This window comes from Mustela lutreola, chromosome 11 (genome assembly GCF_030435805.1).
Source record: "Mustela lutreola isolate mMusLut2 chromosome 11, mMusLut2.pri, whole genome shotgun sequence".
In the NCBI taxonomy this organism is placed as follows: Eukaryota; Metazoa; Chordata; class Mammalia; order Carnivora; family Mustelidae; genus Mustela; species Mustela lutreola.
Window position 1 is genome coordinate 14,052,127 of NC_081300.1, and position 14,598 is coordinate 14,066,724.

General features: G+C 38.0%; 1 protein-coding gene across 8 annotated transcripts in view; it reads left to right on the plus strand.

Moving 5' to 3' along the window:
- The window catches only part of PIGN (phosphatidylinositol glycan anchor biosynthesis class N), a 99,086-nt gene that overhangs the window by 33,924 nt on the left and 50,564 nt on the right, over positions 1 to 14,598 (plus strand). For all 8 annotated transcript variants that reach the window (XR_009346105.1, XM_059140572.1, XM_059140575.1 and 5 more), the window contains 3 exons: positions 7,364 to 7,442; positions 8,384 to 8,566; positions 14,110 to 14,249. Coding sequence is in view for 7 of the 8 variants with exons in the window: in XM_059140572.1 (XP_058996555.1) it covers positions 7,364 to 7,442; positions 8,384 to 8,566; positions 14,110 to 14,249 (402 nt within the window). In the remaining variant the exon portion in view is untranslated. The remainder of the gene's footprint in view (positions 1 to 7,363; positions 7,443 to 8,383; positions 8,567 to 14,109; positions 14,250 to 14,598) is intronic.

A 14,598-nucleotide genomic window follows, 5' to 3' on the forward strand; every position in this document is an offset into this window, starting at 1 on the left:
GTGTGGCATTCATAAACTAGAAAGGCTTAAGTATTGCCTTACTCTCTGAATAATATGATTACCTCCTTGACGTTGTGTGTGTGTATTTGTGTGAATAGAAGATAAAAAAACAAACAAACAAGGGCCATATGGGTGGCTCAGTGGGTTAAGCCTCTGCCTGCAGCTCAGGTCATGATCTCAGGGTCCAGGGGATCAAGCCCCACATCAGGCTCTCTGCTCAGCAGACGAGTCTGCTTCCCTCTCTCTCTCTCTGCCTGCCTCTGCCTGCTTGTTATCTCTGTCTGTCAAATAAATAAATAAAATCTTTAAAAAAAAAAAAACAAGCAAAATTAGGGCTTTGCAACTTATTATCATATGATATTAATTACCCTAAATATTATATAATATGTATTAAAGGTAGAATTACCTTTGGAGAGTGTCCCTAATTGTAAGATTATCACATGTACTTATAAAGACTATAAATCAAGTCTTTACTGATTGGAACTTGCCCCATCTTATCTCATATACATGTCTTATGCATCTGTTTATCTGTAGTCTAGTGGTACAGTCAGAGCATAATAAAATAAATGAACAAGAAATATATTATCAGTTCCTGGTATGAAGAAAATACATAGGACATTGGAAGCAAGACTTAGTTTAGACCAGCCATTCTAAAAGGACTGGTCAGGGAAGATGTACTCTTCAGTACAGGGCTCAGGTGCACACTGTCTACCTTCTTCCACTTAGGCCTGCTGGCTGACCATGAACTTACTGTGCTCTGATGGTCAACTTCTGCCTGTAGGGCCACTGCTGGCCTCGTGTCCTCGGGGGCCCTGCAGCATGCTTGATTCCTCCCCAGTGGTCACCAACTCTGAGCAAAGCTCCCAGGCCTGCCTGTGCACCTGTCTGGCTGAAAATCACCATTTATCAAAAGCCTGCAATATAACCAAGAAGTACCTAAGAGCACATGAAGAACTGACTCCTGAGAAAATAATTTAAGGCATAGAAAAGAACCTAAAAATGTTAAAGTTCTCAGAAATATCCGAGAAGCTATTGTATCTGTAAAACAAAAAAAGCCCACACTTCACAAAAGAGAAAGAGTTCAAAGTGCAAATTTTAAAAAGAGAAATGCAACTAAAAATGTACAGAATAATACATTGTACAAGAATAGACCAACTGGGAGAGGAACCCTCCAAATGAGAATAGCCAAATGAAATGAATTTTAATATATGGATTGGATAAGAAGCTGGAGGAAACACGATGGCACACATGGATGGTGTACATTTCTTCATCGCCTGAAACAAGGACAAGTGGAAACTTCAGGGAAAAGAAAATATTTCCTATAGTACAAGAAAGCCTGCTTCAAACATGAAGCAACCTAATATGTCAGGTGATTTCGAACAGCTGCTGGGATGATGAGAGAGAGAATTCATTTGAACCGTGGCACATAGATTAAAGCTTCAATGAAATAGGCAAGACCATCTAATCATAGCATAAAACTTAGCTACTCAGTGAACAGTATTTAAATACCCATAATAAAGCAAATACTGGTTTTCAGTTTCTAGAGTCAAACCTTAGACAAAGCAAGGAAGACTTAATTGCGATTACAGAACAGAATGTAAATGTCTCCCGTCTCGACAGTGTCCATGTAAGGGTTACAAGTTGGAAGGCAGAGAAGGAATGAAATGTAAGTGGAATAGTAGTGATGCTATTGTTCTCATAAAATAGAACATGGAAATTCTGGATATAGTTGAGAAAGTAAGACAGAGAAGTAGGTATTACATTATTAAAGTGACCAATGTAGGGCGCCTGGCTTGCTTAGTTGATAGAGCGTGTGACTCTTTTTTTTTTTTTTTTTAAAGATTTTATTTATTTATTTGACAGGCAGAGATCACAAGTAGGCAGAGAGAGAGGAGGAAGCAGGCTTCCTGCTGAGCAGAGAGCCCGATGCGGGGCTCGATCCCAGGACCCTGGGATCATGACCTGAGCCGAAGGCAGAGGCTTTAACCCACTGAGCCACCCAGGAGCCCCGAGTGTGTGACTCTTGATCCAGGGATCGTGAATTCAAGCCCCACGTTGGGGGTACAACTTGCTTAAAAATGAAGTGAACAGGGGCACATGGGTGGCTCATTTGGTTAAGTGTCTTCCTTTGGCTCAGGTCACGGTCTCAGGGTCCTGAGACTGAGCCCTACAATGGGCTCCCTGCTTGGTGGGAGCCTGCTTCTCCCTCTCCCTCTCGCTCCCCCTGCTTGTGCTCCCTCTCTCAAATAAATAAATAAAATATTTTGACAAATAAAGTGACCAATGTAGCAAACAGAAGACGTAAAGATAGTAATATAACCGTATGGGTGGGGAGGAGGCAGGGGGAACAGGCAGAGTCCGTGCAGGGTCCACAGGAAATGCCTCAGGTCATCTAGTCAAGAAATAGTAATAAAAGCATATTATTAAGAAACATGGAGGTGACTACCAGAATAACAAAAATAGGTGTAAAAGGTTTTGTCTCTGGGTTGGGGAACTGAGAGATGAGAGGGTGGGGCAGGGGTTTGTTGGGTGTCTTATGTCCTCTGTACTGTTTGTTTGTTTTTTTTAATTATATGTCTATAGTACTTTGATAAAGCATATATTTTTAAAAAGAAAAAAATGAATAAGTATTTTAATCACCAGCACAAATGATCAAGTGAGATCATAAAAATAATAGGCATCAGTAAAGTAATGTATTCTTCCATATAAATATTAGAATCAGTATCTTGAGTTATTAGAAAAATTCTTTGGTTATTATACTATATTTAGGAAGTAATTTGGTGAGGATTGACACTTCTACAATATAAAGTATTACTACCCAACATTTACTTATTTATATCCTCCGTTATGTCCTTAAGTAAAATTTTATACTTTCCCCATAATATACATTTTTCATTGTTTTATTCCTGTGTAATTTATTTGTTATGAGTAGTATCTTTTTTTTATTACATATGTCCAGTATCCCAAGAAAAACAGTTATCGCCATTTACTGTCTGAGTACAGGGGACTCTCTATTTTTCTCTAATCCAGTGAATTTACTCATGTTTACACCATCCGTTTTCTTCCAGTCACCTTTATGTATACACTTAATATTAGCATTATCCACTTAGAAACTGTATCAAGTAAATGTTGGCATATAAACATCATAATAGATGAAAGAATACAGTTGTCACAGATCCTTTTTGCAAAAACAGTTCAAGTTTTTGTTGTAAACAGGTGTTCAGTGAAGCTCTTCCCTCTTGAATAAGTAACATACTTCCTTTTTCTTCTTAGAAATATATAATTCACTCATCAATTCTTAAGTTTGAGAAAATTTATCTAGGATATTGACATGCGAAGTCATAGTTTTGAGATTTTACTTAACATGATCAATTTCACCAGCATCCCTAGATTTTAGTTTAATGATATCTCTCCACCATTCTTCCATTGTCTTATTTAGTCTTGTCTAGCATGAATAATTTATGGATAATGTAATAATTCCTGGGGTGATGAAATAGCAAATTTTAATTTTAAGATGTGAGAAAAATTAATTGCTAAGATCCTTTAACATATCTAACACTTGTAAAAGAGTCCAATTGATCCATTTGGTAATTGGATATCCTATGTTATCCTATTCTTTAAAAATTAAGTAGATATTATCTTTTATATCTTAAAGACCTCTAGAGGAAAAGTCAAGTCATGAAATAACCTATTCTGACAAGTACAGCTCAACAAACTCAAGCCTCGTGCTATGCCAAGGGATAACCAGCAGGTGGCGCTACATGACTAGGCGAGGCATGAAAGTTTTGCCTACATCTTAGTACCTCAAAAAGGAGGAAATGCACTTTTTTTTTTGAAAACTGTAGACTATAGAGGACAAAGTAAGGTCAGAATAACTTTAAAGGAAAACAATTACATGAAATGAGAAAAGAACAAGAAAGGTCTCTTAAGGTATTTCAGAAGAAAATGAAATGGGAAAGAAATATTATACCTTGCCAACCGAAGCAAAAATAGCTGTTCTCTTTTACTTAAAAGTCCCTATATAAACTCGGGATAGTTAAACTTTAACGAAATATTGTAATATGTTTTCTATCAAAAAGGCAAAAGCTGTTTTGGTTCTTTTTAATATGTTTGTTTCTTTTGGCTGACGTGGATTAAAATTCCTCCCTTATACCAAATTTAAATACTGATTTTAATGGGACTCTTTCTACCACTTCACCCATCTGGCTTACTAATTATTTGTTAGAAATGCAATTTTCTCTTTCAAAATTGAAATTCTTCTTTTAAAAAAAGTAACTATTATATATCACATACATACATAGAAAATGTTTATTTACTCAGTTATGACTTAAAAGATGAAAATAAGATTCTATATCAATGGTCAGTGTAAAGGAACACAAATTATTCTAGAAATAACTTAACCCTTCTCTGTCTTTATCTTCTTCAAATATTTTTCCTTTAATCTAAATAGATGTTCTATAAAGCAATAGGCTAGATATCACTAGCTATCTCTAAAATATCATGAATAAATGCAAGCAAAATATTTTGTAATAAAAATCTGAGGAGATGTGGAAGATAAATACTTCAGAGGGCAGCATTTTAAGGAGATCTTTTTCCTCCAAACACTAGTCACCCTTAATATTGATGATAAAATTTTTAATAATCTTAAGCATGGTTTATTTCTTCTGCAGTGTTCAAAAAAGTTGTAGTAGCAATCACAGCAGGGAAACGTGCACAATTAGTACTCATTCTTTTTTTCTTTTTACTGAAGTATGACGTGCTGGTAATAGATTATTTTAAAACTTGATGTTTTCAATGTAAAAAATTTAGTCAATAAAGAAAAATTTTTCATACACGTTACTATGTAGACACTCGCTGTCACCTAATGGTGACATCAAGTATTACTTCTGCCAAATTCTCTCTCCCTCCCTCTACAGAATTCTATTCTATTCTATTTACATGTATAAATATTAGGGCTATTCACAATGACTTGTATGTTGTTTGGGGGTTTTTTAAATAGTCTTTTCTGTGCTTTTCAGTCTTTCTGCTCTTCAAAGTTCAGGCAGGACATTTTCTGGTGACCTGTCTTCTGATACACCAACTCTCTTTTCTACTTTGTCCAGTTTGCTGCTACTGAGTTCTGAGTCTCAGTACGTTTTTTTCAGTTGTAGAATTTCTATTTCATTTTTTTAATTTTTAAAAAATATTTTATTTATTTATTTGACAGATCACAAGTAGGCGGAGAGGCAGGTAGAGAGAGGAGGGGAAGCAGGCTCCCTGCTGAGCAGAGCCCCATGCGGGTCTCCCGCTTCATCGGACTCCATCCCAGGACCCTGAGTTCATGACTTGAAGCGAAAGCAGAGGCTTAACCCACTGAGCCACCCAGGCGCCCTTCCATTTCAATTAATTTAAAAAATAGATTCCAGTTCTTTGGTGCAGTTTTCTATCTTGCTTTTTATTATTGAATGTATTAACCAGTTATTTTCAGGTGGACCTGATAACACCACCAATAAGCTGGTGATTTGTGAGTCCGCTTCCGCTGTCTTTTTTCATTCTGTCCTGTTGTTGAGTCTGGTGATTTTTAGATGAATGCTTATCATTGTATAGTAAAAGTTTTGGGAGGTCTGGATTATCTCATTCTCCAGAGAGGTTTCACCTTATCCTGACAGGCCCAGAGTGGCAGCTGCCTCAAGGCTGTGTTGCGTCTGTGGTCTTCCCTCACCCCTGGTCTGTGTCTGCTCTTCGAGTGTAGCCTCCCAGGGATCTCAGTGAAAGGCGTTTGTTATCCAGAGCCTGTCCTTAGTGGCTCCTGAACACCAGTTTTGTTCTTCTATATCCTGACACTGCCGAAACCTCTGTACTTTGTTTCAGGGACTTTCTTCTTCAAAGCTGCTTGTTCTGTTGTCCTGCACAGCTGAAGAATTTGCTGGATGCCCAGCTCATTCCCCTTCTCACCAGGACATGGCCTTTGTTGCTTTACCTGAATTCTCCACATAGAGTAGAAAACAAGTTGTCGCTTATGAAAGTTCCTTAAGACTTCACCTCAGAATCTGTATTAATTTAATACAGTAAATTAGTTTAAGTAAATTGCAGATAGCTTTTTATTTGTGTGTTGGCTTTTTTTTTTTTAATCCAGAAAGAAAATTGTATTTTACTCTCTTATTTGTTTCCTCGAGTCCTGGCTGCATTAGCAGCCACAGATTTTATGTTTTATCTCTGCAGCCTTAATAGGATTACCAAAGGCTCTATTGGATTCTCTACCTCCTGGTATCAGCTGTATGACCAAGTTCTCAGCCTTTTGCCCAAAATAAGTATGGCAGATGCTCTAAAGGTTATACTTCGTAGAATGCTGGTCTACTTCTCTGGTTTGCTTCTCTCTAGGATCTTAACTCTTCAATTCTTGATGGTCTCAGCAGCTCTCCAGCACCTTCAAAGTGATTTTTAATTTTATTTTATCAGGCTTTCTAGTTGTTCCTGGTGGGAGCATTGATATATGCAAGCTTTTCCATCATAGCTAGAAACTGTGCTTAAACTTTAATGTTTTAATTATTTTCTTAAAAAATAAAAGCTTATTAGTAAAATATGAACGAAAAAGTAATGTATACACACAATGGAAATTATATAAGCAATAATAAAATGTTACTGCTCCCGAGTTCTAGTCTTCGTCTTTTTTCCTGGAGTCAAAGTTGCAGTTTCTCATACAACTTTCATACGTATCCCTCTTCAAACGTGCTGAAAAGAATAAAGAATATAACAAAAATCTTTCACACACAAGCAGGATTAAGAAATGTTACGTGGTAAAAATAAGAACAAGGAAATGACATAAAGAGAAACGAAGGGTAAGGGAACAGAAAACGTGTATGGTGTAGTGTAAGAATGGCAAGGAGATTCAAATTATTTTCTAACTTTCATTGTTGGTTTGGACTGCCTGGAGTTTCTGACAATTCTCAGGCCCTGTGTAGCTCCAGGGAACAGAGAGCCATAATGGATTTGCCTTGTCTGTTGTGTGCAGATGAGCACAGGACTGCTGAGCGGTGAAACCACGCCACTAATTTGCTGTTACATTAATTACATTGATTTAGTCAGAATTTCTTTGTTATCTAGAGTATTCCAGTTCTCCAAAACGATGGATCATATGACTCTCGTAAATGTGGTGTGGAGTCGGAACTTGGAGTGGAGAAAACGAAGTTTAACCAAAGCTATTTTTGGGGAAAGTTCAGAGAATGAGCTGTAATACAATTAACTTTTGGTTTCTTTCTTTTCTTGTTTTGTTTTGTTTCATTTCTTTATTTTCCCAACCATCACCGTCCGTTTATTTTTTAGTTAGGAAAAAATATATCACGGAAATGAGGAAACATTTTAAACCTAACCTTTTCTTTTGCAGGTTGCTTTCCGAATCTAAACAGCTAAACATTTTAAGAAAAGCAAGATCATATATAAAGCAGAGAAAGTATGACGAAGCCGTAAGTATGCAGGCCGTGTCTATATAAACAGCTAGTGGTCGTTTTGGGTGTGGGGAGGGGCAAGGTGCATGATGGAGAGCAGAGTGGACTGGCCAGGGAGCTTTCCCAAACCATTAAGGAAGGACTGAATTTTCTAAGTAGCTGCTTTAGCCATGGAATGCTTCTGTTATTTCAAATATTATCAGGGGTAAACTTTTTTAGGTTAGCATTAAAAATGAACAATTGCCATTTTCTTTAATGAGAAAGTGTATTCCCAATTTTCTGTAACCCTACTTAAGTGCATAACATTTCAGAACATGGCATATGTTTATTACATTTGACATTATCTATCCACTATCAGAAGTCTAACGATTCATACTGCAGCTTCTGATCTCAACAACTACCCCACTATGTTTTCCATTAATTTTCTTTCTATTACATGGTCATAATTTTAAAGAAGGAGAGAGTTCTTTTTTCAGTTTCTCAGATTGCCTAAGCAAAATACCATGCATTTCTAATGCTCATTTTTGTTACGGTTTTAAAACAGCGAGCTATTGTTTTTCCTGTTTTAATGATGCTTTATAACTGACGTGGGTAATCTGGTATGAGAAAATAAAACATGATACAAATGTGGATATCTCTGCTATTTGGGATCAATATGAGAGAGACTTCATTTCTTTCTTTTGTATGTATGTCACCTGTAGATATTTCCACAGAGTGTATCATTTTAAATCACTACACAAATCATAGTTTACACTGAAAATGCCCTTCCTTACCAAGATTCAAAATCATTCTATTCAGAAATTTTTCTTGTACTTTGCAAGAAGATCCTTGAGTAATTAAAATCTGTTCTTGATCCATCATTTACAGTTATACACTCTATTTTAACAATTCTCCTGCCTTTAAAACTTGGGTTTTCTGGTTCTTCCCATGTGGCAAGTTATGTTTTCCTTTCTCCATAGGTCTCCCTATGCAAGGAGCTGATTCATCTTGCACTGAAAGGCTTGTCCTATTATCACACTTATGACCGATTCTTCTTGGGTGTCAATGTTGTTCTTGGTTTTGTGGGATGGACGTCTTATGCTTCCTTGTTGATCATCAAGTCTCATTCCAACCTTACTAGAGGTGTCAGCAAAGAAGTTAAGGTATGTTCCAAAAATATAATCAAGATTCAGATAATGGTGTAAAATCATTAGGACCGGGGAAAGAAATTGAATCAAATCAGCTATTGTGAGTTCATACTATGTGCAAGTCGTACTAAACTGACTCTTACCTTTCATTGGCTTTTGTCGTTTTGAGTCTTTTTTTTTTTTCCCCTCGGTTATCTTTATTTCTCTGGTTGGGGAAAGGGTCTATTAATAATAATGGCCCTGTAACTTAAGAGGGCTCTAAAGATAACTTACAATTTAAATCCTTCGATGGCATTAACTGTTGATTTTCTATTCCTTTTAATAATTATTTAGCATGTTATAAGCATCCCATATCTTTCTAGTACAGGTGGCCAGAAAACTACTTCAAAGCAATATATTTAATTTTACCTGCTAATAAAAGTTTAGAAGCTAGAAAGCAATAAAATCACTTACTAAAAATGCCCCTTTAAAAATAATATATGAGCTTTTCTGGAACTATTCTTACCTTCTTGCAACTTTCTGAAATTCTTAATGCAAATTCTCAGAACTTTCTATTTATCCTTGTTTTAAGAATCCTAGTTTTAAGAGTTAAGTAATTTACTGTACTTTCAATAAAAAAAAAAAAAGCTGTAAGAGTACTTCATATATCTGAGTAAATATAAAAGCACATTTATGGTTTTACTACATTAAAACACTATACTTTTTTAAAATATATTGCCAATCATCATTTGTTAGGGAGAATATGCCATTTCCATTTTCTTTACTTCACTTGTATTATTATTACTGTGTCCAAATCCTCTATAAAGTAATATATCTGGATGATATATTATTGATAGTAACAGTCTGCAAACATTTCCAGTAGTAACTTTTTCCAATTTTATATTTCATTTTGCTGTAATGAGGGAAGGAAGAACAGTGGTATTTATTCCAGTTTTTTTTTTTTAAGATTTTATTTATTTATTTGACAGAGGGAGAGAGATCACAAATAGGCAGAGCAGCAGGCCAAGAGAGAGGGGGAAGCAGGCTCCCCGCTAAGCAGAGAGCCCGATGCGGGGCTCGATCCCAGGACCCTGAGATCATGACCTGGGCTGAAGGCAGAGGCTTATCCACTGAGCCACCCGGGCGCCCCTATTCCAGTTTTTTATAGTGCTTTAGTGCATCGTAACATTTTCCCTCAAGTAATCTTCATTATTTGGATGTATGTAAAATGGACGAGGACGAGAATCATCTTTGACATGGTAGCACACGAAGCGGAACCAGCTGTGTTTTAGCAATGGCACTCTGCTGGGTACTTGCACTTTGTCATTGTAAACTAACATTAGTGCTAGAAGTAGGCATTATGATTTTGTTTTACAAAAGAGGAAACCAAAGCTGTTTAAGTATTTTGCCAAAGGCCACTGAGCTAGGATGGAGAAGAATTGAGATTTGAATTCAAAACAGTCTTGGGCCAGACACTGCTTTTTCATTTTTATTTTGATATTTGGAGAATAGTTGAGAAAAGATAATGAAGTCCTTAGATTGAGGAATCAGCACAGTTTCATGGCTGATCGTTCTCCTGTATTCATTCATCTGATAATGCAGTGAATGTTTAATTGAGTGTATAGTATTATGCGAGCTACTGCCTAGGCTGTCCAAAAAAATACAAAATCCAGATTCTGCCCTCAAGGAGCCTGGAATTAAATTAAATAGGTAAGAGATGTACCCACATAATCTCCTTGTCAGATGTAGGTCGCTATACTGCACGACATTGGAAAAGACAGTTTTAACATTTAACAACTTCAGTATACTTTGTTTGTTATATAAAGACCATCGGATTTTAAAAAGAGGGGAGCTCCCTTTAGTGAGGGCGATGATAGCAGGAAAATGTAAGTCCTGGTGGAAATTTAACAACTATAGGGAGCAGATGAGAAGCAAATTGAATGATATAAACAGAAGCAGAGTTGGGAAAATGTATGATTATGCTGGGATAATAAGGAATATTTATTGAGCCCCACTATCCCAGGACTGTCCTGGGTGCTTTACATGTGTTATTCAATTAAGCTTAACACTACTCTAAATTTGGTGGTTGTGATTCTCATAAATACAGATGGGGGAATTTAGGCTCAGAGAGATACATGTTTTCTTCAAGGACACATGGGTATGAAATAACTAATATTTTCTGATACTTAAATTCAGGCTCTTTCATACTACTTTCAAAATAAATAGTTCAATTTGGGGAGAATGCGGAAGGTTGGTTCAAGGGACTAATGAAAGATCATACCAATAGTTTAGATTACACTGAAATAATCCAAGGCCTCAAATGGGGGACTCTAGACTTCAAACCATTACTGAGGAGTTGGTGCATTCGTTAGCATTAAGCCAGAGTGAAAGAACCAGTGGGATCTGTACATTAGGAGATTTTGTGTAAGGAATTGGCTTATGTGATTGTGGGCGCAGTTAGGCGAGTCCCAAGTCCATAGGTCAGGCCCTGAGGAGGGGCAGCCTGGAGCTGGCGGGCAGGAGCCGAAGCCACACTCACTAGTTATGCTTCTTTATAGGGAAGCCACCGCTGTGCTCTTAAAGCTTTTCAACTGACTGAAGCAGGCTCACCCCAATTGCGGAGGATGATCTCCCTTACTTCAATTCAGCTGATTGTGGACTTTAGTCACATCTACAAGATATGCTAACAGCAACACCTAGATCAGTGTTTGGAGAACTGGGGACTGTCACCTAGTCAAGCCAACACAAAACCGACCATTACCGTAGAGGTTATGAAAAGTATTTTGAACGCTTTCGTTTTGTTTGCAAAAACGTTCTGATTCCTCTTTGGTGAGAGTTCATAACCCAGTGAAGAGATGCAGTCCTGACAGTTTTGAAGGAAGAATAAAATGCCAGTGGGTCCCTAGCCTTAACTGAAGACTGAAGGCAGGCCTGGAGAGCAGCTCGGAGGTCAGATGAAGCCCAGCTGTGCCCCGCAGTGCATGTGTTAGAATGCGGGGCCTGCAGTGGGGTGTAGGGAGGCTTTGCAGGGGATGTTGTTGCCAAAGTGAAGTCTTTTTTTTTTTTTTTTTTGAAAGTTTTTATTTATTTATTTGAGAGAGAGCGCGAGAGCACAAGCAGAGGGGGTGGGGGGCAAAGGGAGAGGGAGAAGCAGACTCCCCACTGAGCAGAGAGCCCAATGTGGGGCTTGATCCCAGGACCCTCGATCATGACCTCAGCCAAAGGCAGATGCTTAACCAACTGAGCCACCCAGGTGCCCCCAAAGTGAAGTCTTGAAGGGTGAATAGGATAGCTCAGTAGGAAAGGGGAAAAGGACACACAGAGAGAGCAGCATGGGCCCCCGGAGGAGGGAGGTAATATGGCCTCCTGAGTTCCTGAGTAGAGAGGGCCTGTGGGGGAGGGAGCCCTAGGCTCGCAACAGATACGATCCTCATTGCCAGCTGAGGAAACAGAGCTTTAGACTAAATGGGTTAGTCAAAGGGATGGGCAACTATGAGGACAGCATTGGAATTAAATTTAGGTCTGACTCCAAAATTTCTGTCCCTTCTCCATGACAGTGTCATCCAAATTAAATAAGTCGTTTTTAATCTATCACCATTACAGGCAGTGAATATCTTCTTTTCTTTAAATGTCATTTGCTACAGCCCCTCTTCGTTGTATTCTGCAGGTAGCTTCTAGATACTCTTCTCTGCTTTTTTGCCAGTTCAAATGTTACTTGCTTTAGAACTAAATATCCGTATCTTGCCATATGCTTGCCTTTACTTTCCTATTACCTAATAAAAATCCCCAAATATTAATCCCTTAAACCAAGTTTCATGATACCATCTCGACCTCTATGGTTCGAAACCCTTGAAGGCCAGCACCTAGCACGGAGCACAGCATAGAGAGTGCAGCTTAGTAAGCGTTTGCTGGACAAAGAACTGGTCCTAATGCCCCCTCATGGCTCATTACCATCAAGTGAGTCTTGAGGGGCGGGGGGCGGTGGGGAGTCAATGATAAAGGAGAAAATGCCCCCCACTCTTACTATTAAAAAGCCTTTCAATCTCTACTTCAGCTGAACTGAATTCTTCATGACTTCATTTCCTACAAGCGAATGTCATTGGTCATATCTATTTTAGGTATCAAAGGGTTAGATTATTACACCATATTATATGGACTCCAGAAAATCCCTGGAATTTTTTAAAAAATACTCTTTTCAGCTTCTTTTGTTATTATTTTACTATTCTCAAAATGACATGAAACCAGTCTCACCTCTTAAAATGAGTACATACCTTGGCCACCTTCAGCTTGTAGACTCCAGCCACCCGCTTGTCTTGGAGATGTGTGCCTGGCTGTGGGACCTCCCTTGCTGTCTCGCACATCGCCATCTCCAGTGCTGTTACTCACACGTTTCTGTCATGCCTTTTGGGACTAACACAAAGAAATAAGGGAGGAGAGAGTAAAAATGAAGGTAATAAAAGCAACGGTTATTTACTAGGCATTAATGACATTCCAGACATTTTGCTAAGCTCTGCACAACCTAAACATTATCGACCGTGATAAGTAGATATGGAATTATTATTTTCATTTTATAAATGGGATAAAATTAAGTCTCACTACAGTTTTTTACTTTGTTCATGGTTGTATGTGGTTGTAAATAGAGCAAGTGACTGAGCCAGATTTTGAGTTCTGATCTGTGTAGTCCAAACTCTTAATCACACTGCTGGTGTTTCACCTTCCTTTTCACAACGATGTCCTCGTTTATCCTTGTTTCGTACTTCCTTTCTGATGACATCTTATGCCAGTAAGGAGGAATTGTAAGGAGGAAAAAATCTCTTGTCTTCCTCCTCTGCAATTCCTCTACTCCACTGAGTAATTCTTAATTCTCACCTTACTTAGCTTTGGCTAGCAATGCAAGAGGAAAACAGAGACTAAATAAGGGACAGACAAAAGATAATGCCATCTAACCCCTCCATTCCTGGTTTTTTCCTCTGGTGCTGTTATTATCATCCCAGCTCTCCGTAGTTGCATTCTTTTTCCAGTCACTGGAATGTCTGTCCCTGAAGCTTGCTTCATTACTCCTGGCCCAGAGCACCCATGGGCCCGTGTGGCCCATGGAGGCCATCACAGGTGGCTTACATTGAGGAACTCCTTTTTTGTCTGGCAGGTGGTTGGGAAGAGAAGATATGACGGAATGAACACACTGTGGTTGGGCAATGGGGAGAGGAGCATGGCCAGCATGTCAAGTTGGAGTTTGAATAGACAGAAGCATTGTTCCAAAGGAAGATTAAGTCCCACAGTTTATTGTGCGTTAAATGGGCTTCTGTGAGCTGGTCAGGGAGCTCAGTCAACATTTTTAAGATTGTTACTAAAGAGAAATATGTTCAGACATATTTGCAAACAAACTAGAGGAACACGATCACCTTTAAATTACAGCAATGTCAAGGATATCCAACTTTTTTCTCTGTAATGATACTTCTCCAATGACAAAAAAAATTTTTTTAATGTAGTTCTTCAATTAATCAGGTAGTGGTATGATTTTAAAAACCTATCAATTAATATGAATTTAGAAGTGTCTTAATGTTCTGTTTGATTTTCAGAAACCAAGCCACCTCCTGGCATGTAGTTTTATAGCTCTTGGTGTTTTAGTAGCATTTTTCCTGCTGATTCAAGACTGTCCCTGGACTTACTACGTATATTGTTTATTGCCAATCCCCATATGGTATGCTGTGCTGAGAGAGTAAGTAACACACCTTACTGTCTTATTTTACACTTCATTGACAGTTTAATTTGTATTTAAAGTGCATGAGATTTCTATGGCATGAATCATCAAAGATATTTATAATATCCTCCAATCTCTGAGCCTTCTCACTTCATTTGTAGCAGCACAAATGTTGCATATAAACATCCTTTTTGTTTTGCCTTTCCCTTTTGACTTCATCTTTATTGCCCTGAGGTACTATTGACCTTGTCCCCTCTTTTTGTATCCTCTATAAATAAGAAAAATCTGGACGACAAGTAGGGTAATTAATATTGATGGTAGTTTGCCAGAAATAACTTCTATTTTGAATTAGTCTCATCATCTGAGA